General features: G+C 41.4%; 2 protein-coding genes across 2 annotated transcripts in view; one reads left to right on the top strand and one right to left on the bottom strand.

Annotated features, from left to right (window-relative positions):
- Positions 1–1,856: 1,856 nt before the first annotated feature.
- Positions 1,857–10,875, top strand: zswim2 (zinc finger, SWIM-type containing 2). Its single transcript, XM_085802287.1, has 9 exons — positions 1,857–2,015; positions 2,111–2,187; positions 2,281–2,321; positions 3,172–3,412; positions 5,400–5,651; positions 5,778–5,862; positions 5,964–6,034; positions 9,761–9,929; positions 10,162–10,875. The coding sequence occupies exons 1-9, from the start codon at positions 1,866–1,868 to the stop codon at positions 10,858–10,860; spliced, it is 1,785 nt and encodes a 594-aa protein (XP_085658413.1). The 5' UTR covers positions 1,857–1,865; the 3' UTR covers positions 10,861–10,875.
- Positions 10,876–16,260: 5,385 nt separating this feature from the next.
- Positions 16,261–20,478, bottom strand: part of fam171b (family with sequence similarity 171 member B) — a 15,370-nt gene continuing 11,152 nt past the window's right edge. Inside the window, exons 5-7 of the mRNA XM_085793869.1 lie at positions 19,537–19,650; positions 19,319–19,442; positions 16,261–17,626 (exon numbers count right to left, since the gene is read on the bottom strand). Of these exons, the coding sequence (XP_085649995.1) occupies positions 16,270–17,626; positions 19,319–19,442; positions 19,537–19,650 (1,595 nt within the window). The 3' untranslated portion in view covers positions 16,261–16,269. The remainder of the gene's footprint in view (positions 17,627–19,318; positions 19,443–19,536; positions 19,651–20,478) is intronic.

Below are 20,478 nucleotides of genomic sequence, written 5' to 3' on the forward strand. Positions count from 1 at the left end.
CCACTTCAAGCTGTTACCATTTATTCATGTGACACTTTTAACTTAACATCAACAACAGGATAATAGATAAAAGGCTAAGTTCATCCAAAAAAAAACACTGCTCCACTCTAAAAAAACAAAAACAACAATCTTCTTTTCTTTTTAATGTACCGGTCCATCTTTGTTTTTTAATAAAATGAATAAATTCACACACTTTCACAATGTTTTTTAGGACTCAAACTCTTGGACAGCTAATTCAGAAAAAATACCTTCAAAATTTAAGACTTTATAAAGTCGTGAAAAGACTTTTTAATACTTTTTAAGGGTCTTAATTTTCCCAAAATTGATTTATCACCTTTTAATACTTTTCAAGACCCCGCAGATACCCTGTTAGATGTAAGTTGCCATTTTAATTCTTATATAGGCCTAACTGCAGATTTATGACAAGTGCAGAATTAAAAAAAAAAATGTGATGCTGATTTATAACTTAAATTTACTCAAACTACTAGAAGTTGTTTCTTTGGAGCAAATCAAATGCAATCTAATCTGCTACTGTTTATTAATTATATAAAAAAACAAACATAACAATGACATTATGAGTTATGTGTCGTTATAATTTACATGTTATTGAGAAAGAAAGAAAATAAATCGCCTTGCAAGTAGATATTCAACCAAATGGGCTCTACGTCTCCATGGTTTCATGTTTCTATCTCTTAGCAACGGCGCCCTCTGCAGTTCGAATTCTCCATGGCAACAGTCAGGTTACCATGACGCTGTACTGTCGTTCCCCAGGCGACAGGGGCAAAACCTGGGCAAAACAGTTGCGGCTGGTCTTTTAACATGGACGATTTCAATTAAAGACAGGTGTTTTCTTATTTCAGGTGAGTAACGTTACATCTTGACAGGTTAAATCGATCAAACGGAAGTGTTTCTATCAAACTACTGAACCCGGAAGTTGTCGAAAGTTGTTGGTAAGTTAAATAAACTCAATGGACAAACTACTAGCAACGGGAAGTCCGACTAAAACTAAAACGTGCTTTGCTGTGGTTAAAAGTGGATAAGTAAGTTAACGTTAGTGGATAAACATTTTAAAATGCAGTGTTACATTGTTGATACCGGTCGTTATGAGTAAAGTGGATTAGTAAGTAGCTATAAGTTGTTAATTAGCCATTCTACCTTCACCTGTTAGCCTAGCTGCAGGCTAAAAACAAGGTGTGTTGTGTTCAGGTGCATGCTAAAAGGTGGAATATGAGAAAACTATTTATGTAAGTTAGTCTGCCTTTGTGAAATATATAACTAACTGTCTCTTTTTCTTTCTTTTTTTTCTTCTAACTGTATGTTTTAACTGTGTTTTTAACTTATTGTATGTTTTTAATGAAATTTTGTATTTTTACGGTGAGCCGAAGGCAAATTTCCACCATGGTGGATAATAAAGATTTATTGTATTGTATTGTATTGTATTGTATTGTATTGTAACTTTAGGGGTGTTTTTGTGAACTGCACCGCTGACGAAATTGCAGTTAAATACTGTTATTGCTGTTCATATTTTGTATTTATAGAGTGTAAGTGAAAGTGGGTGGTGGAGAGGGCCATAGCACCTTGTTGTACTCTCATTTTCATTATTGCCTGTTAGTTTTTAGTTAGTTTGATCGTAAATCACCTTGTCAGCACTTTAATCAATATGCAGTAGGCTATGTGTGTTTTTCTTCCCTGTTGTCCTTGATTTTTATTTTATTTTATTTTGTTTTACCATGTCTGAGGAATGTCTGTTTCCTTTTCATATGTTCTGAGCCACGCCAAAGATGAAATTCTGTGACAAACAGACAATTGATATACAATATTATACCTATTTTCTATCTAAACTAATGCACTTCTGCACTGACAGGATGTTCAAGAAGAGTGCCTGGAGGAACACAGTCAGTGATGCAGTGAGTGCCCACCAGGACCAAGCCCTCAGCACCACTATATTCCTCCTCAAATCCTACGGCCCCACAGGATTTCTGCTCAAAGAAGACGGAGAGGCCAGAAGCTTCAAGGTAAATCGTTCGGTGATTCAGGATGCATATTGCTCAAATCCCCCCAGGATTATCTGGACCCATGCTGCAATATGTTCTGTTGTTCTTATTTGCAGGTGTGCTTGGGTGACCCACATACATGCTCTTGCCCCGGGTTCACCAAGGAGCAGGAGCCGTGCAAACACATCTGCTGGTATCAATAACACACAGAAAGCACTATTGTATACAGTCATTTATTTTAATTCTTAGTTCTGAGAAACAAAACTAAAATGCATTTTCATTACAGGGTTTTACTCAGGAAATTCAAACTACCCAGAGAGCATGAATGTAAGTTGTTTTGATGAATACTGTTTCTTCAAATATGAGAAAACTGCAAAAACTGCAGACTTGACAAAAGTATTTCCCATTTTTAAAGGGATAGTTCAACATTTTGGCAAATTAGCCCATTGCTATAATCCCTATAGTCATAGCAGTAGGTTTGTTACCTTTAATTGTCGGTGCAAGCTGTTTTTAGAACAGCGGAGCAGAGCCGTGAGCTGCTCAGAGCTACGCTACGGAGGCTAATGGGATTTCTTGGTTTCCCTCATCAAACTCATCAAATACACAATCCAACAACTTCAGAACGCTCTGGTGGACAAGTTGTGACCTGCACATTCACCACACTATGAGATAATAACACAACGTTACCACACAGAGTTGTTTTAGAGGCAAATTCATGCAAAACAGCTGATGTGTGTTCCTGTTGAGGGCAGTTTTTCGGCAAGCAGTGTCTGGATTTACCTCTAAAACAACTCTGTCTGGTAACGTTGTGTTATTATCTCATAGCGTGGTGAATGTGCAGGTCACAACTTGTCCACCAGAGCGTTTTGGAGTTGTTGGATTGTGTATTTGATGAGTTTGATGAGGGAAACCAAGAAATCCCATTTCTAAAATAACTTGCACCGACAAATAAAGGTAACAAACCTACTCCTATGACTATAGGGATTATGGCAATGGGCCAATTTGACAAAATATTGAACTATCCCTTTAAAGATTGTTTAAGATTTCAAATTAACACTGAAACATTTGTGTTATAGTCTGTGTATTTATAGTTCATAGGCAACTAAAACAAAAAAATGGCCCACTCTTGCACATATCCCGCTCTTGACATGTGATATTAAAAATAACTCTGATCTAGATTCATTTCAACATGGACTTGTGGAGAGACAGATCTCAGAGGTGCTCGATGGTTTACACCAAACCAAAGCCAACCGGATGGAAAATGACTCCTCTGCTGCTGCTGCTTCTGGGACCTCGAGCCAACCAGTCGCAGGCCCCGAGGCTGGAAGTGTCTGCCGGAAGACGATCCAAGCCCAGGATGTGTGTCCAATCTGTCAAGAGGACCTGCTGGAGAAAAAACTGCCCGTGTCTTTCTGCAGGTGTGTAGGCGGCCGTGGTCAAGCCGGGGTCGGGATTTCAGACTGTTGTTTCAGTACAGTCGTGTTTCAGGATGTTGTAAAGATGCTCGAGTCAACTTTTGTTGCACTGCTGGCCAGAACACGACCCCATTATATTTACCACGTACAGAATAATAGTCAATCCCTCTATAGCAGTGGTTCCCAACCTTTTTCTTAAAGGACCCATATTTTTACCACTGAAAACTTTGGTGACCCCCCCGATGTAAAATAAAATAAACAGGGTCTCTGCAGGTTTCACCAGCTCAAATTGAAGACTTTTTAAGACCTTTTTAAGACCATTATGGATGAAATTTAAGACCTATCATGACAAATAAAAAACGTACAAAAGAAATGCGGAGTCACAAAACTAGAAATTGATTGCAATATATAAGTTGCGTGTTAGGCTTGTTTGTAGTTGGAAATACATTCAATAAAGCACAATGAAGTGTCGCAGGAGCATTTTATTGAGCATTTGCGGTAGCGAGGGCTCTACCATAACATTTTTCCCAAGGAGCACGCCTAAAGTGAACTATTTGGGGGCACAAAAAGAAATTGGGGAGTGAAATTAAAAATGTTTATGTGACACATTATTTATTTAATTCACTGGCAACCAACAGGCAGATGGCTTTAAGCCTTGAATAATGTTAAGGGTCAAACGTGAGCCATTTTTACATTGGAGAACAGTAAAAACACCAACACTTCACCTTTGGCCTGAAATGTGATGACTTCTAAATGTGACCCAGAATAGACAAACATGGAAATATTTCAACTTCTTTGATCAACAGACACAAGCCACAACCTGTTCTGTATTATGACCAGCACAATATTTGACACATGAAGTAAATAAATTGGCTTTTGGTCACCCCTATATATTATGGTATTAAATAATGCTTGAATAAATGTGAACTACATCTTTTTATTTAAAAATGCTCGCCCATGCTCGCCCATGGTGGGCATAAGAAAATTTAAGACCTGTCTAAAATTATTTAAGACTTGAACACAATAATTCAACAAATTTAAGACATTTTAAGGCCTAAAATTTAGATTTTCAAATTTTAGACTTTTTTAGACTTTTTAAGACCCCGCGGATACCCTGATAAAATAAGGAACATCATAACTTCTTTTACATTAAATACTTTATTATATTTCAGTAATTTAATAACAGCATGGCACAAACAATCATGAGAACCTGTGTATGATCACAACATCTTTCTTCAGAACTTGTACTTTTAAAAACATAATTGTGTTTTTAAAAGTACAAGTTCATTGTGACTGATATTGCCCTGCTGTATATTATGTTTGTATTTTTTATTAATTCAATCACTCAGCTCATACTCGCTACAGATGATGACATTCCCTGCATAACTTTATTAGAAAAATCAGCAGTTTTATTCTTTTTTTTGCTGCCAGCTTAGCTTTTTGATCAATTATAAATGTATTAACTTCTGTAACCAAAAATACTATTATCAGTAGTATTTGTTGTGACTGATATTGCCCTGCTGTACAGTATATTATGTATTTAATGTTTTAAAACTGTTGATATTCAATCATCTATTGATATAGGCCTATCATTTATTTGTTTATCTATTTAAATACACGAATAAATGTTTAACGTGGCCCTTGAATTTAGTTGATTTTGTCACATATATGAATTAAATGCTTAGCCTACTCATTTATTTAACATTTTAATTACATTAAAATGATTAAACCCCTTAAAATCAAGAGGACGTTGCGACCCCCCAGGTTGGGAACCACTGCTCTATAGCATGATCTGTTGACAAAGAGCGTGTTCGGCGGAAAAACCACCGGCACAGATTGTAAGGAAGTAATAAAATTAGATTCAATTCTCTGGACATTGTCAGAAGAGGACATATCCTTCAAACAGAACAAAATGATGCGGAAAATCTTTATTTCCTGACAGAAATTCTATCTACGCTCTCACCACGTGCTGTCCCTCATTTTCTCCCAGGTTCAGCTGCGGCAATAACGTTCACATCTCCTGCATGAAAGTGTGGGCAGATCATCAGAGGCTCTCGGAGAAGGAAGAAGCGGTGAAGTGCCCTCTGTGCAGGGAGGACTTCGCCTCTTTGAAGTCGCTCCAGGAGCAGGTGAAAAATGCAGCAAAGCTCTTCACTGCTGCTGAAAGAGAGAAGCCAGACAGGCACCTGGGAGTTCTCTGTAGCAGCTGCCAAATCTCTCCTATCACTGGCATATGTTTTAAGTAAGCTTATGCTAGTTCTATTTGTATTTGATATCATTTAATACATTATAACTGACCGTATTTAACAGCCATTTTAGATTTTTTGATGAATAATTCAGTAAATTTCCCACATCTGTGTTGTTTCAGATGCATGGTCTGCAGTTACTTCTATTTGTGTGAGGACTGCAAGAAGAAAGGCTGCCACCCACAGCATCAGTTTGCTTCACGGACTGTAAGCTACGTATATGCATTCTGCTCTCAAACGCATGTCACGACAGAAATGTTCAAGCATCTCAGAAAGACACTGAACAACACGTTCTGTTCTTCACACAGAAAAGAAGAGATCAGTGGCGTCACCTGAGCGATGAACCAGAGGGAGCTGCCTCTCATTCAGCAAACGACAGGTGAGTTGTTGGAGACAAACTTTGCCACTTTAACGCTGAACATTGATGGTTTTCTGAGGGTGATAATGAGATAAGAGAAGAGAAAGGCAGCCTGTTGCTGCAGACAGTCACAACCTCAGACTTTCTGTTTGAAAAAGAACTGTAGCTATTTACTATTAGGGTTGTAAAGGGGTGGAAATTTCACTTTCCATGGGAATTATGGGAATTTATGGGAATTATTGGGAATTTGTAGGTATTATCTGGATATTGTGTGTAATTTAAACAAACTGTATCATATCCAAACATAAATGTAAATATTTTGTTTTGTCATAAGCAGACATCCATGCAAAATAATACAATTAAAAAAAACATGACATTTCAACAGATTTATTTGTGAGTACAACTTTATCAAGTTTTAATTCTTGTATGAACAATCAATTATTTTACTGAACAACAAAAACATGAATGTTGAGTAAAATATCACCCCCCCCCCAAAACAAAAAGAAAAAGTCCCATTCAAAATGATAAATGAAATGAGCTCCAGGGTTCAAGAAATCATCTGTGCATGTGATGGAGGAATGCACAGTGCATGTGGGGGGCGTGGCCTCAATAGCCCTGCAGTAAGCATGTGATTGAAGATTAGCATAGATATTCAGGTGTACTTGCATTAAATCTGGTTGTTTTAGCCAAGATTATGCTACAATTCACCTTATGTAGCCCCGCCCACTTTGCCACTTCCGGTTTGGCCGCGATTGTGTTACGACTTCCGGTCAAATGCGGAAGTAAAAACTGATGTAAACAATCGACTGAATTTGCAGTATATTGCGGGACAATTACAATACAGACAATCAAATCAACATGGACAACACTTGAGGGGTGTACTTCGAAGCGAGTTTAGTGGGTTATAATTATATATTTTTTATTGAGTCTAAAGCCAGGCTTTCCTGTACTCTCTCTTTCAACCCAGCTAGATCGCCATGGAAACTTATGGTAACAGATGTTTAGCTCATATATTCAGAGTTTAATCCTAAAATCGGCTATAAAAGCGCCGCTGTTTCACAATTTAACTCATTTACAGCGTGACTTTTACTTTGAAATCCAAGTGGAGCTGGCAGAACCAGTCGAGGGAGAGATCGCGCTGATCCGCTGCTGTTTACCAACTGTTGAGCTGAGCGTCAGGAGCTCATTTATATATAGGCTATTATATTACTTGGATATAAGCTGCAGCATGGACGTCGGAACTATTTACTGAGAGAGGGAGGGGGGGGTTTGTTGTGAGGGTCGACTGTCACCTGGAGCAAACTGACAACTATATGATCAGAAACTCGTTCAACTCTGGACTGTCTGTGAAGACTGACGGGAAGCTGGCCTCATCCTCTGCTTCAGAGAGAGCCTTGCACTATCGGACCTGGGTCTCTGCTCCGTGTCCAGAGCCTGGTCAGGCCGGGACACGCTGTTCACGCTGTGAACCTGCTCGCTAATGTGTAAAAGAAATAAACGGAGGGATTTAGAAATAAAACCCTCCCTCAACTACTGTAACTTAAATGTGGCCATGAATAAACTTGTTTCGCCTACAGCAGTACTGCCCAAATGCAAATATTGAATACATCTCTATTTTCACAGTTAAAAATGTCTTTGTCACCTAAACTACCCCCCGCCCCCTCCAAAAAAGAGAAAAGAAAAGAGAAACACTGTAGCATATTTTCATACGTACACCCAGCCTGAATTGCGATCAGTAAAATATATAAAAGTAGGCTATAAAACACAATTTAAACATGAAAGTTGTTCCTCTAGTTTATTTTGTTTAAATGGATAAAGCTTCATAATTAAAAGTAGCGCAATGTCCAGCTGTCAGAAATTAAAAGCAGCCTCTTATGTGCATTAACAATGTTGCTTCGGGCTGTGATAGCGTTTTTTTTTTTTTTTAATTCGCTCCTACTCTCTCCAAACAAGCTGCTCACCTTGGCTGAAATCAGCGGGGACACGGGGATTTATTTAATTATTTTTAACCAGACTCTAGAGTAGATGGAGGTGGGTGCAGGTCGTACAGAGCTCCACACACACTGGGACAGAAGATGAGGTCGATGCTCAACTGCTATAAAAACTCACACGTTTTCTTCCAGTGATTGTAGCTTCCTCTTTATAATGCTCGTCATTTTTTGCAATCGACAACGGGAAAAAAAACCCGGATTTGCCAACAAGAAACATCTGAGAACGGACTCAAATAATCAAGCTACCGCTAATGTACTATACGACTTCCGGTCGTCGCCGGAAGTTCCAACACAATCTCACAGCGTTCCACTGACTCCATGGTTGCCCCGGAGAATAAGGTGAATACAGTATATTTTCCCCAACTACTGTACATTTAAGTTTCCTGTTAAGAGCCAACCTTCAATTTTGTAAATTTCTGAGTTATTCCTGTTTATTCCCGTTAATTCCCATATATTCCCGTTAAAGCAGAAGTAAGCGGAATATTTGTGTTAATATAAGTCTTAAATAGTTGTATCTTCCGACAGCAATCACTTCTATAGAGTGTTTGGTCTGAAACACGGGTCTGTCAGTCACTCTGCTCTGCTGTAAGCCGAGGAGAAAACTTTCCTTGTATCCTACAACCTTTATCCAATGAGGAGAGAGAATGGCATAAAGGGGCAGTCCTCTCTGTGTGGGGATGCGCCTGAATGTAGGTAGGTTAGGTTAGGTTTTTCTTATTTGTCATTCTTATGTGTCACATAAAAACGAAATTATGTTTCACATCCACCGTTCGAGATCAAGATCAGTGCATTAATTTCAACAATAAATAAGTAAAACATGTATAATTAAAAAACAACATATAAAATGAAGGATCATAAATAAAAGAGAATAAAAGTTATCATTAGATAAACACGTGGTGACGTAGGGACGAGGGCGGGGACTGCTAACTCCATCGGACAAAACCACCAGATCGCTTACTTCTGCTTTAAAGGGATAGTTCAACATTTTGGCAAATTGGCCCATTGCCATAATCGCTATAGTCATAGCAGTAGGTTCGTTACCTTTAATTGTAGGTGTAAGCTATTTTCAGTACGGCGGAGCGCAGCAGCAGGCTGCTCAGAGCTACGCTATGGAGGCTAAGGGAATTTCTTGGTTTCCCTCATTAAACTCATCAAATTCAACATCCCAAAACTCCACAGCGCTTTTGTAGACAAGTTGTGAGCTGCACAACCACCACGCTATGAGATAATGACGGAACGATACGAAACGGAGCCGTTTTCGAGGTAAATACAGGGTAAATACGGAGACTGCTTGCTGAAAAACTGTCCCTGAACGCAACGCGCATCAGCGGTTTTGTATGAATTTACCTCGAAAACGGCTCCGTTTCGTATCGTTCCGTCATTATCTCATAGCGTGGTGGTTGTGCAGCTCACAACTTGTCTACAAAAGCGCTGTGGAGTTTTGGGATGTTGAATTTGATGAGTTTAATGAGGGAAACCAAGAAATTCCCTTAGCCTCCATAGCGTAGCTCTGAGCAGCCAGCTGCTGCGCTCCGCTGTACTAAAAATAGCTTACACCTACAATTAAAGGTAACGAACCTACTGCTATGACTATAACAATTATGGCAATGGGCCAATTTGCCAAAATGTTGAACTATCCCTTTAATTCCCATGGAAATTTTCCAACTTTGAAAATTCCCAGAATTTTGCAACCCTATCAACATAGTCGTATTTCTAGCAAATATTGCTACTCACTATTTCCCATCTGGATCCCCAGCAGCTTCCTGGTGCCTGCCGAGCCGATACCAGAACATGTGCTGGGCTGTCTCCCCTCTGTGAAGGTCAGATCAGGGTCTCTGCTCTTGGACGAGGGGCAACAGTGTCGACTCTGTCTGCAGACTTTCACCCTGGGTCAACGTCTACGAACTCTGCCTTGTAAACATAAGGTAAGACTGATATTCGGTTTTAAAAAAAAAGAAAGGAAAACAATCACATCATAACACAAAATCATAGAAAAAATATGGATAGTGGTTGTTTTATCATTTTTGCCGAACATCTGCAAGTGACTAAATTTAAAACCGAGTGAACGAGTGAAACAAATGTAATACAAAAACAAAAAAATTGAGCTCCCACTGTGTGTGTCTTCCTTTCGTCCTCACATGCTCACACACACTTCAGTTCCACGTGGACTGTGCGGACGAGATCCTGCGGAAGTTGAACTCCTGCCCTTTGGATGGATATGTCATTTATAATCCTTTGACTTGGAGAACCAGTGAAAGGAAGACATCCCATGATAACTTGGCCCCTTGCCTTTCCAGTGACTCGGCCAAACCAGGTCGCAGCTTGAAGGACCTGTTTGTCCCGGGAGTGGCACTGCAGGACAGGAACACGAAAACTGCCCCTTCACACGGCTCTCTCAACTTAGAAGTGCTGACAGCCTCTTCAGATACTTTAAACATCCCACAAAAGCTAACAAGCGACCCGTTTGTTGGCCTGGGCTTCGCCACGGCAGATGCTGTAACAAAGGGAGGAAAGGGAGTGTTGCAGAAAAAGCGAAGTTTGAGTAAATTCGAGTCGGGTCACGGTCAAAGCACCTGTTTCTCCAAAGAGACTTTTACTCAGTGCAGCCCCGTCTCACCCGATATGTTTGTAACTGTGACCAAAATCAGAGAGCAGCAGCAGCAGCAGCCACAGGCGAACCTTTCTGTAGGTTTGTGCAGACCAGAGCAAAGTCACACAGCTACTAGACGAACTAGACTGCAGCTTAAAAAAACCTCTCCAGTAACTAGCCAAGACACGAACAAGAGACTTACTCCAGAGCTGAGAATGACCGGCGTCTTGATAAACACACACTATCGCAGGAAGACAGACACTTAGCTCAGTGTATCTGCTTAGTTTATATCGAAATAAATCAATATATGAAGAACTGGTATCAAGTATGTTTATTAATTTAGTGCACAAAAAGGCAAGACTAATAACACTACCATTATTACAGAGGTAAACACAAGAGGTGCCCATTTTGGAAGAAACAAAAGCCTGTGAGGTTCAATGGCCGGACACAAGAGGAGCACACTATAGAACACGTTGAAATCAATACAAATACATTCAGAGATCACTTTGAAAATGGGAGTGGCAGTACTGTAGGTTTGATTTGCTTTCAAAAAATTACCAGCACAAAGTGTTTTACAAACTACTCCTCATGTTGCCGTTGAAGCCGGGATATACCGTGTGTTTTCAAGCCGATGGAGAGCTAGGAGAAAGTATTTTCATTTGTTAGCATACTGAATGATTAAGTGCTCGACTGGTTGCTACATTTAAAAAATACAAAGCTCGGGCTTGAAGTGAAATGAAAAGACACTCACTCTTCTGGCTAACCTTAAACGAAAAGTCACATTGATATTTAACACGTCTAAAACAACAGTTGCTTAAAAACTTTGTCATTCAACCATTCAGTGAAAAAGCACTGATGGACCTCGCAGACCTTTGCTGATGGAAGAACAACACAAATCAAATGAAGTCACAGTTATAATACATAAAATGTTGCCATACTATATACATAGAAACAAAAACACACCATAGTACCATGATGGAAGACTAAATATGGCGAAATTGTTGCTGCAGACTTTGCTTTTAGATTGTAATTTCTGATAAATATTGCTAGTGTATTTGTTTTCTGGTATTCATGGTGAGTGAGTTTTTTCTTGCCAAACTTAATTAATCACATAAAGGCAATGATATCAGTTTTCTTTGTCGTAATCGTTGTGATATTTACACGCTTAAGTTTTTTTTTTTTACAAGTTTCTGGGAATGTTGCGTGCCGGTGTAACAAATGGGCACATATTATTAAAGTGTAATGTGCTTTATTTGACTCAAGACAAAAGCTGCCATATCAGTTAGTAGAGAACGGATATGAAAGGCAGGCATACACGTGACTTTTTTTCTTTCTTTTTTTCTTACCAAAGTGAAATATGTGTCCGTATAAATAGCTGTTGAAGATGTGTTGGACTACGTGTCATGTCTACAGCCATGCCAGCAGCTCAGCCAGGCTGTTTTATAGGCAGGATTGGTGCTTTGAGCTAAATGCTAATGTCAACATGCTAACGTATTGTAAGGTTCACCAGGTCTTCTTCCAGCATGTTAGCTTGCAAAACCATCTGCTAATTAGCACTAAACACAAAATACACAAGACTAAAGATTTCTAGTCTAATGGGAATTAAATATTCACTGAAATTTTTATGATGGTAGCACTAAATGAGGTGTAAAAAAAACAACAGCAATTCCTCCTGTGTGGGACATGAACAAAATTTGACAATCAATCATGAACCAACATTGCCATATGTTTTTTTTTTTTAACTTTCCTTTGAAAAATATGTTCAAAACTATCGTTCTTTTGCAGCAAAAAGGAGTAGCTAAGCTAATCTGCAATCAAAAACGTACAGTATATATTTGTTCAGTTTCAGGCGGTCAAAGCAAACTGGAAGGCACCAGCTGTTTTCGTGTCATGTTGTCAAGAAAATAGTTGCAAGGGATTAATACTGTTCACGATAAAGTGTCCAGTAATTAAACACTAAAGTGATAACAATGAGGTTTTCATCTTCTTCTTCCTTATTGACGGTTGTTAATTGTGAATATTGAGTTAGATGCAATTTAACTGCAATTTAGCTTGTTGTATTTTAGTGTGTGTTCTTGTGGTGCCCATGAATGTGGGTAATAATTATATTATATTGTATTGTGTCATTCTTGCAGTGAACAATTCCCGGTGTATTATTATTGATGTAATTGTTCCTCTCAATTGGCAGCACAGCACAGCACTGAGTCTCCCTATAGTGAAACGATTCACCCAATCACCAAGTAATCTAACAGCTACAATGACGTAATGTTAGCCCTAAAGGAAACCGCAAAAAACATTTTCATACACACGAGGAAAAACATCCATTGTCATGCATTCTTAAAACAAGTGTAGGCTTACAACCTTGAATATCAAGAGTGATCAACTGGCAGCTTAGCTTTACAATGTACATCGGTGTTTTACTCCCAACATCCATCAGGGGTCCAGGGAGGGAGTCAATCAGTCACAGAGGGAAGTGGAGATGAATTATTTTTACTCAAGTCAGACGAGTTAGTGAGTTAGCAAATCTGATACGAAGCATTTGATGGCATGAAAGCTGATTCTGACAGTGACATAACTCATAAGTCTTTTCATCGACCTCGGAGTGAAATGAGTCTGGATGATCAAAAAAAACAAAACAAGATAACCGGGAAAAGCTTCTGTGTCTTATTTAATTTACAGCAGGCATTTATGGTGAGGATAAGTGCACTATACACATTGACCTGTATCTGTGTGTCCATCCTGCAAACTCGCCAGATTTTTTTTTTACTAAATGTCGACAATTTACCGTGCCTTATGTAATCACGCTTTAATGACCACAGAGGCAGTAAGAAGGCACCCTCTTTAATGCCAGTACCAGGGGCTTATGGGATAACGTGTTCACACGGGACATTTTGCTGTGAAGAATCTCGCTGGTGATCTTCAGATTGAGGGGGGGGAGGGTGAGGACAACATGGTGCACGAACTCGTCTAACAGCAGCTACATGATGCTCGAACATGACGTACAGGAGTAAATCCTGCTTTTTTTTTCTTCAGCTAGCTTATGCAATCTTTGGCAAAGTTGTACAATCACATAACTTAACAACAACAATGCCTGTGTGAGCACGGGGTGGCAAAAAAACTAATTTGGAATCAGCGCTTTTGACACCGTGTGATGAAGCTGGATGTCAAATGACTGATGGGATGTATCAGAGGTGGGAGAAAGTCCCTACAGTATGTTGCAAGTCCAAGTGGAGTCTCAAGTCTTTGCTCTCAAGTGTCCCAAGTCAAGTCCAAGTCCTAAGATTTTTGTTTCGAGTCCCAAACAAGTCCTAAGATTTTTGTTTCGAGTCCCAAACAAGTCCTAAGATTTTTGTTTCGAGTCCCAAACAAATCGATTATAATTAATGATACGTAAAGATCATGACCACGCCTCAATTGTTATACTCGAATTTCAAGTCAAGAGGGTTAAGTCCATAGACTGTAAAAAGAATGGACGTAGCGTCCGTGACGTCACCCATTGGTTTGGGGGAGTCTGTTTTGTGCCGCTACTACGGGGGTTTGAGCCGCGCCATGTTGGATTCTACTTGCCATATTTGGAGCGGTGCGGCCGTTGGCCGGCCGAGAGCCCGCCCACTGGCCTCGTAGCAGCGGTCGCCGGACCTGTCACTCAACGGTTCTGCGCCCTGATTGGCCAGAACTTTAAACCTAATAATAGTAAAACGGTAGAGTTTAAAAAAGTTTTTTTAAGCTGTAAAATCGGCTATTTTAACATGGGGCTCAATTGGAGTTGCTCCCTTCTGGAGCCAGCCCCCAGCGACAGCCCAGGGGATTGCAGGTTTTTGAATGCGGAAGTGAGCTTCACTTCTCAGACCGACAACTGCCCCCTTGGTTAAGTCCAAGTAGAGTCTCAAGTCTTTGCTCTCAAGCCCAGTTAGAGTCTCAAGTCTTTGCTCTCAAGTCCCAAGTCAAGTCCAAATCCTAAGATTTTTGTTTCGAGTCCCAACCAAGTCCAAGTAGAGTCTCAAGTCTTTGCTCTCAAGTCCAAGTAGAGTCTCAAGTCTTTGCTCTCAAGTCCCAAGTCAAGTCCAAGTCCTAAGATTTTTGTTTCGAGTCCCAAACAAGTCCTAAGATTTTTGTTTCGAGTCCCAACCAAGTCCTAAGATTTTTGTTTCGAGTCCCAAACAAATCGATTATAATTAATGATACGTAAAGATCATGACCACGCCATTGTTATACTCGAATTTCAAGTCAAGAGTGTTAAGTCCAAGTAGAGTCTCAAGTCTTTGCTCTCAAGTCCCAAGTCAAGTCCAAGTCCTAAGATTTTTGTTTCGAGTCCCAATCAAGTCCAAGTGGAGTCTCAAGTCTTTGCTCTCAAGTCCCAAGTCAAGTCCAAGTCCTAAGATTTTTGTTTCGAGTCCCAACCAAGTCCAAGTAGAGTCTCAAGTCTTTGCTCTCAAGTCCTAAGATTTTTGTTTCGAGTCCCAACCAAGTCCAAGTAGAGTCTCAAGTCTTTGCTCCCAAGTCAAGTCCAAGTCCTAAGATTTTTGTTTCGAGTCCCAATCAAGTCCTAAGATTTTTGTTTCGAGTCCCAACCAAGTCCAAGTAGAGTCTCAAGTCTTTGCTCTCAAGTCCAAATAGAGTCTCAAGTCTTTGCTCTCAAGTCCAAATAGAGTCTCAAGTCTTTACTCTCAAGTCCAAGTAGAGTCTCAAGTCTTTGCTCTCAAGTTTAAGTGGAGTCTCAAGTCTTTGCTCTCAAGTCCAAGTAGAGTCTCAAGTCTTTGCTCTCAAGTCCAAGTGGAGTCTCAAGTCTTTGCTCTCAAGTCCAAGTGGAGTCTCAAGTCTTTGCTCTCAAGTCCAAGTGGAGTCTCAAGTCTTTGCTCTCAAGTCCAAGTAGAGTCTCAAGTCTTTGCTCTCAAGTCCAAGTGGAGTCTCAAGTCTTTGCTCTCAAGTCCCAAGTCAAGTCCAAGTCCTAAGATTTTTGTTTCGAGTCCCAACCAAGTCCTAAGATATTTGTTTCGAGTCCCAATCAAGTCCTAAGATTTTTGTTTCGAGTCCCAATCAAGTCCTAAGATTTTTGTTTCGAGTCCCAATCAAGTCCTAAGATATTTGTTTCGAGTCCCAACCAAGTCCAAGTAGAGTCTCAAGTCTTTGCTCTCAAGTCCAAGTAGAGTCTCAAGTCTTTGCTCTCAAGTCCCAAGTCAAGTCCAAGTCCTAAGATTTTTGTTTCGAGTCCCAACCAAGTCCAAGTGGAGTCTCAAGTCTTTGCTCTCAAGTCCTAAGATTTTTGTTTCGAGTCCCAATCAAGTCCTAAGATTTTTGTTTCGAGTCCCAACCAAGTCCAAGTAGAGTCTCAAGTCTTTGCTCTCAAGTCCCAAGTCAAGTCCAAGTCCTAAGATTTTTGTTTCGAGTCCCAACCAAGTCCTAAGATATTTGTTTCGAGTCCCAACCAAGTAAGATTTTTGTTTCGAGTCCCAACCAAGTCCAAGTGGAGTCTCAGGTCTTTGCTCTCAAGTCCAAGTAGAGTCTCAAGTCTTTGCTCTCAAGTCCAAGTAGAGTCTCAAGTCTTTTTTTGATTTGATCAAGCAAGTCTTAAGTCATCAAAATCGGGACTCGAGTCCAAGTCAAGTCTCAAGTCCAAGTCCCCACCTCTGGGATGTGTGAATGAAAATGTGTATGTGACGATGATGAGCCGTTCTCTAACTCCTCTTCGTCAGCGGCCTCCCCTCGCGGACGTGCTTGGCGCTCCTCTTTTCCGTCTTCCCCTTCTCCCTCACCTTCCTCAGGCGCCTCGGCGGCGGGGTGCCTCTGGACTCGCTGTCCTCCTGAGCGCTGGACGTGTCCATCCCGTCCCGCTCCTCGGGAATGTTGGGGATGGCCCCGCTGCTCCCGTCCAAAATGTTCCTCAGGTACGGGTCCTCGGGCGTGCAGGTGGCCGTGGTGCCGCTCTCGCTGCTGCTCAGGTCCTGCTCCTCGCCGCCGTACCGCGCCGCCCGGCTGTGGTGGTGCGGCAGAGAGGAGGCCCGGATGGACGGCCGCTCGCGCTCCGTCTCGCGGATGCTCTGCTGCGGCTCGTTCATGTCCACGCCCGAGTCCAGGCTGGTGTCGTTGCTGCTCGGCGGGCGGTGGCGGCCCTGCAGCTCGATGATGGAGTGGCGGACCTGCGCCGCCGGCTTCCCGTCCAGCGAGACGAACCAGGCCCGCGGGTGGTGGGCCGACGAGGACTTGCCCCGGGTCAGCTCCAGCAGCGTGCGCTCCGAGATCCCCTGCAGCTCGCTCTGCACGTTGCTGAACGCCGCCATACCGGCCGCCTCGTTGAGAGTCCCGGGTACCGAGACGGAGGATTCCAGGAGGTTGCTGTAGCGACCCCACACCGCGGCGTTCGGGCCTTGGCCTTGGGGAGGGGTCTCCAGAGGCTGCGGCTCGTCCTGGCTGCTCTGCTGCGGGTTGCTTCCACCCTGGGAGTGGTGGTGCGGGACTTTGGGTAGCGTCTGCGTGTAGCTGTCTTTACTCGCCGGCTCCGAGTGAGCGTCGTACTCGCCGCCGTTCCTCGGGAAAGTGGCGGACTTGCAGCCCGAAGACAGCTGCTGCTCCGGAGCGCCGAAAAGCTCCGGGGCCTGAATGATGGCCACCGGCTGGTTGTAGATATGAACCAGCTTGTCTTGGAAGAAGTTGTCATTGTTCATGTTGGCGCGGTTTTGCTCCGATTTCTCCCGGATGCGAGCCACCTCTTCGCTGTTGATGTAGTGATGCGGCGGCGCCTGGTGGGGGCCTTTCATGCGGTCCGAGGCGATGTTCTCGTAAAGAGGGGCCACGCCCATGACGGAGCGGCTCCCCGGGTCCTCCACGTAGATGTTGTAGTTGTTGGCTTTGTGCCTCGGCGTGGACGAGGGCTCGCACTGGACGCTGCAGGAGGCCAGGCTGTTGTCGCCGGACCTGAAGAGCAAACCTTCCTCCATGTGGGTGGTGGAGGTGGTCTGGTCTTTCTTCACCACCGTCAGTTTGGAAAAGCGCGCTCTCCTTCTCCTCCTCCTGGGCTCTCGGTGGGAAGAACCTCTGCGTAACGGGGGGGAAACAAAGCCGCGTTAAAGGGATAGTTCAACATTTTGGCAAATTGGCCCATTGCCATAATCGCTATAGTCATAGCAGTAGGTTCGTTACCTTTAATTGTAGGTGTAAGCTATTTTTAGTACGGCGGAGCGCAGCAGCTGGCTGCTCAGAGCTACGCTATGGAGGCTAACGGAATTTCTTGGTTTCCCTCATTAAACTCATCAAATTCAACATCCCAAAACTCCACAGCGCTTTTGTAGACAAGTTGTGACCTGCACATTCACCACGCTATGAGATAATGACGGAACGATACGAAACGGAGCCGTTTTCGAGGTAAATACAGGGTAAATACGGAGACTGCTTGCTGAAAAACTGTCCCTGAACGCAACGCGCATCAGCGGTTTTGTATGAATTTACCTCGAAAACGGCTCCGTTTCGTATCGTTCCGTCATTATCTCATAGCGTGGTGGTTGTGCAGCTCACAACTTGTCTACAAAAGCGCTGTGGAGTTTTGGGATTTTGTATTTGATGAGTTTAATGAGGGAAACCAAGAAATTCCCTTAGCCTCCATAGCGTAGCTCTGAGCAGCCTGCTGCTGCGCTCCGCTGTACTAAAAATAGCTTACACCTACAATTAAAGGTAATGAACCTACTGCTATGACTATAGCAATTATGGCAATGGGCCAATTTGCCAAAATGTTGAACTATCCCTTTAAGATTTTTTACAGATTTGTTCGAATGATTTCCAAAATGTAGGGATGTCACGATTACAGATTTTCTAGGTACGATTATTGTCAGAGAAATAATCACGGTATTACGATTATCATGATTATTAAGCATCAATTAATTTCACAAAACACTATTAAACCAGCACTAAGTAACTTTTCAACCTTCATAAAATATTTTCATAACTTTTGTGATGATACATCGACTTACATGACACCTCTGTCGTGGTCTGAGGGGGTCTGTATCTCTTTCTCTGGCACTAAGCAGCTTTGAGGAGCATGGTAGGAACCCTGCTCTCACTTAAGTTTCACTTTTGCGAGTCACAACAAGGAGGGAACAGGCAAAACGGCACTTTAGCAATGGATTATGTTTGTGTTTTCACTTTGAAATGATCCACTGGAAACAGAAACTTAGTTTTCATGTCTTCTGTTAATTTTAATGCAGGATATTTACAGGGCTTCACGCTAGTGTTCATGGGAAATGGAGTCTTCCTTCAGGCAAAACACTACCGCTTTGGTCCACAGGCGCCGCCAAACTCAACCAAAACTGAAATGTGTAAAATCAAATATAGTCAAAATATAGGCCTAATTACATTACCAATTATTTCCACAAAGTATCTATTAAAATATGACTAATTATTAAAGTGAAATATATAAGTCATTAATTGTCATCTATACCAAATGTTCAAGTTAATTTTAATCTTTTTTTTTATTATTACAGATGACACTGACTCTAGTATTTAAATTCCTACCAATTCAACGTTACGTATGGACCAGTATCTGTGCATTTACCTTTATGTTGGTGCCACATCTGCCAGTACGGTTCATACATACATAATCTTTTTTTGGAAAGTGACGGTATTTAGGAATCTTTACGATCAATTAACTGTGGCGTTTAATACCGCGATTAATTGTGAAAACAAGTAATCGTGACATCCCTACCAAAAGGTAAACTAATAAACCTGACTTCTTACCCGCAGTGACACAGCAGCAAGGAAAGAAATCCGATTACGATAGCCAGCGTTCCTCCCAGTATTCCGATTAACAGATAGGTGTGGTATGATATGAAATCCATCGTGCTCCCATGTCCAAAATAATCTAAATGGTTAGAATTTGGATAAACATACGTACTTATTAATGAAAAATTCAGCAAAACACTCAACAAACTGTATTTACATGTAAGAAATCGTACCATTTGAGGGCAGTGGTGCAGCAATCCAGTATCCCAGATGGGAAGCGGTGTAGGTCCATACAAGTCCCTCACCGACATTCTTCACTATTCCAAGTCCCTGATTCTCCCAGGCACCTTCAGACAATGAAAGAAATAATCATTTCCATCACAGTAAATCAAATCAGATTAAATTAAACTGCTTCTTTGTGTTCTACTTTATCGCGCTTTTATCGAGTCCATTTTATCCTTTTCCTTGGTGTCATGGTTTGGAAGCCTTTCTACTAAAAACAAGAACGCATTGAATCAAATTGTGAAATGGTCAAGTAAGCTTATAGGTGAGCCACAGCCCTTCTTTCCTGTATACCAAACAGTTACAGCGGATAGCCACGACCATTTTAAATGACAGTGAATGACAGTGAATTCCAGTTTCTTCCCATACTGCAGAACAAAACGTTATAAAAACAGCTTTGTTCCAGCTGCAATAACACTGGGAAACAAGCTGTAGTTTGCACAAAAGCTGCACAAGTCACTTTTCGGAGCATGATGTATCCCCTTTTTTACCTCATTTCTTTTATTTATTTACATATTTATTCTTAACTTGTAGGAAATTTTGCTCTTTGTGTTTTTAATTTTTCTTTTTTAAAACTATTTCAATTATGTGTTTTTAGTTTCATGTTTTTTACTTTTTATATTTATTTATTTCATGAACTGCAGCACTTTCTGTCGAGCCCAAGCTGTCTCTTGTTTTATGTGTATATGTTCTTTTTAAATGTCCTGTTTCTGATTTGATTGTTCGTTTTCTGTTGCTTGTTTAACCCTCGACTGCAAAACTAGTTTACCCTTGGGCAGGGCCGTTGCTAGGAATTCTGGGCCCCCTTAAAGAATACTAAAGTGGGCCCCTCCCCCTAACTTTTCCTTTTTTTTTTCTTAGACTAAGTATGTATTATCCTTTTTTATTTAGCC

Source organism: Trachurus japonicus, chromosome 2, assembly GCF_045865225.1.
Source record: "Trachurus japonicus isolate A0001 chromosome 2, Traja_1.0".
In the NCBI taxonomy this organism is placed as follows: domain Eukaryota; kingdom Metazoa; phylum Chordata; class Actinopteri; order Carangiformes; family Carangidae; genus Trachurus; species Trachurus japonicus.

Coding starts and splice junctions, on each gene's coding strand:
- zswim2 (XM_085802287.1), top strand. CDS start 1,866: ATGTTCAAGAAGAGTGCCTGGAGGAACACAGTCAGTGATGCAGTGAGT. Junction 2,322..3,171: donor ACTACCCAGAGAGCATGAAT/GTAAGTTGTTTT, acceptor ACTCTGATCTAG/ATTCATTTCAACATGGACTT. Junction 3,413..5,399: donor CTGCCCGTGTCTTTCTGCAG/GTGTGTAGGCGG, acceptor ATTTTCTCCCAG/GTTCAGCTGCGGCAATAACG.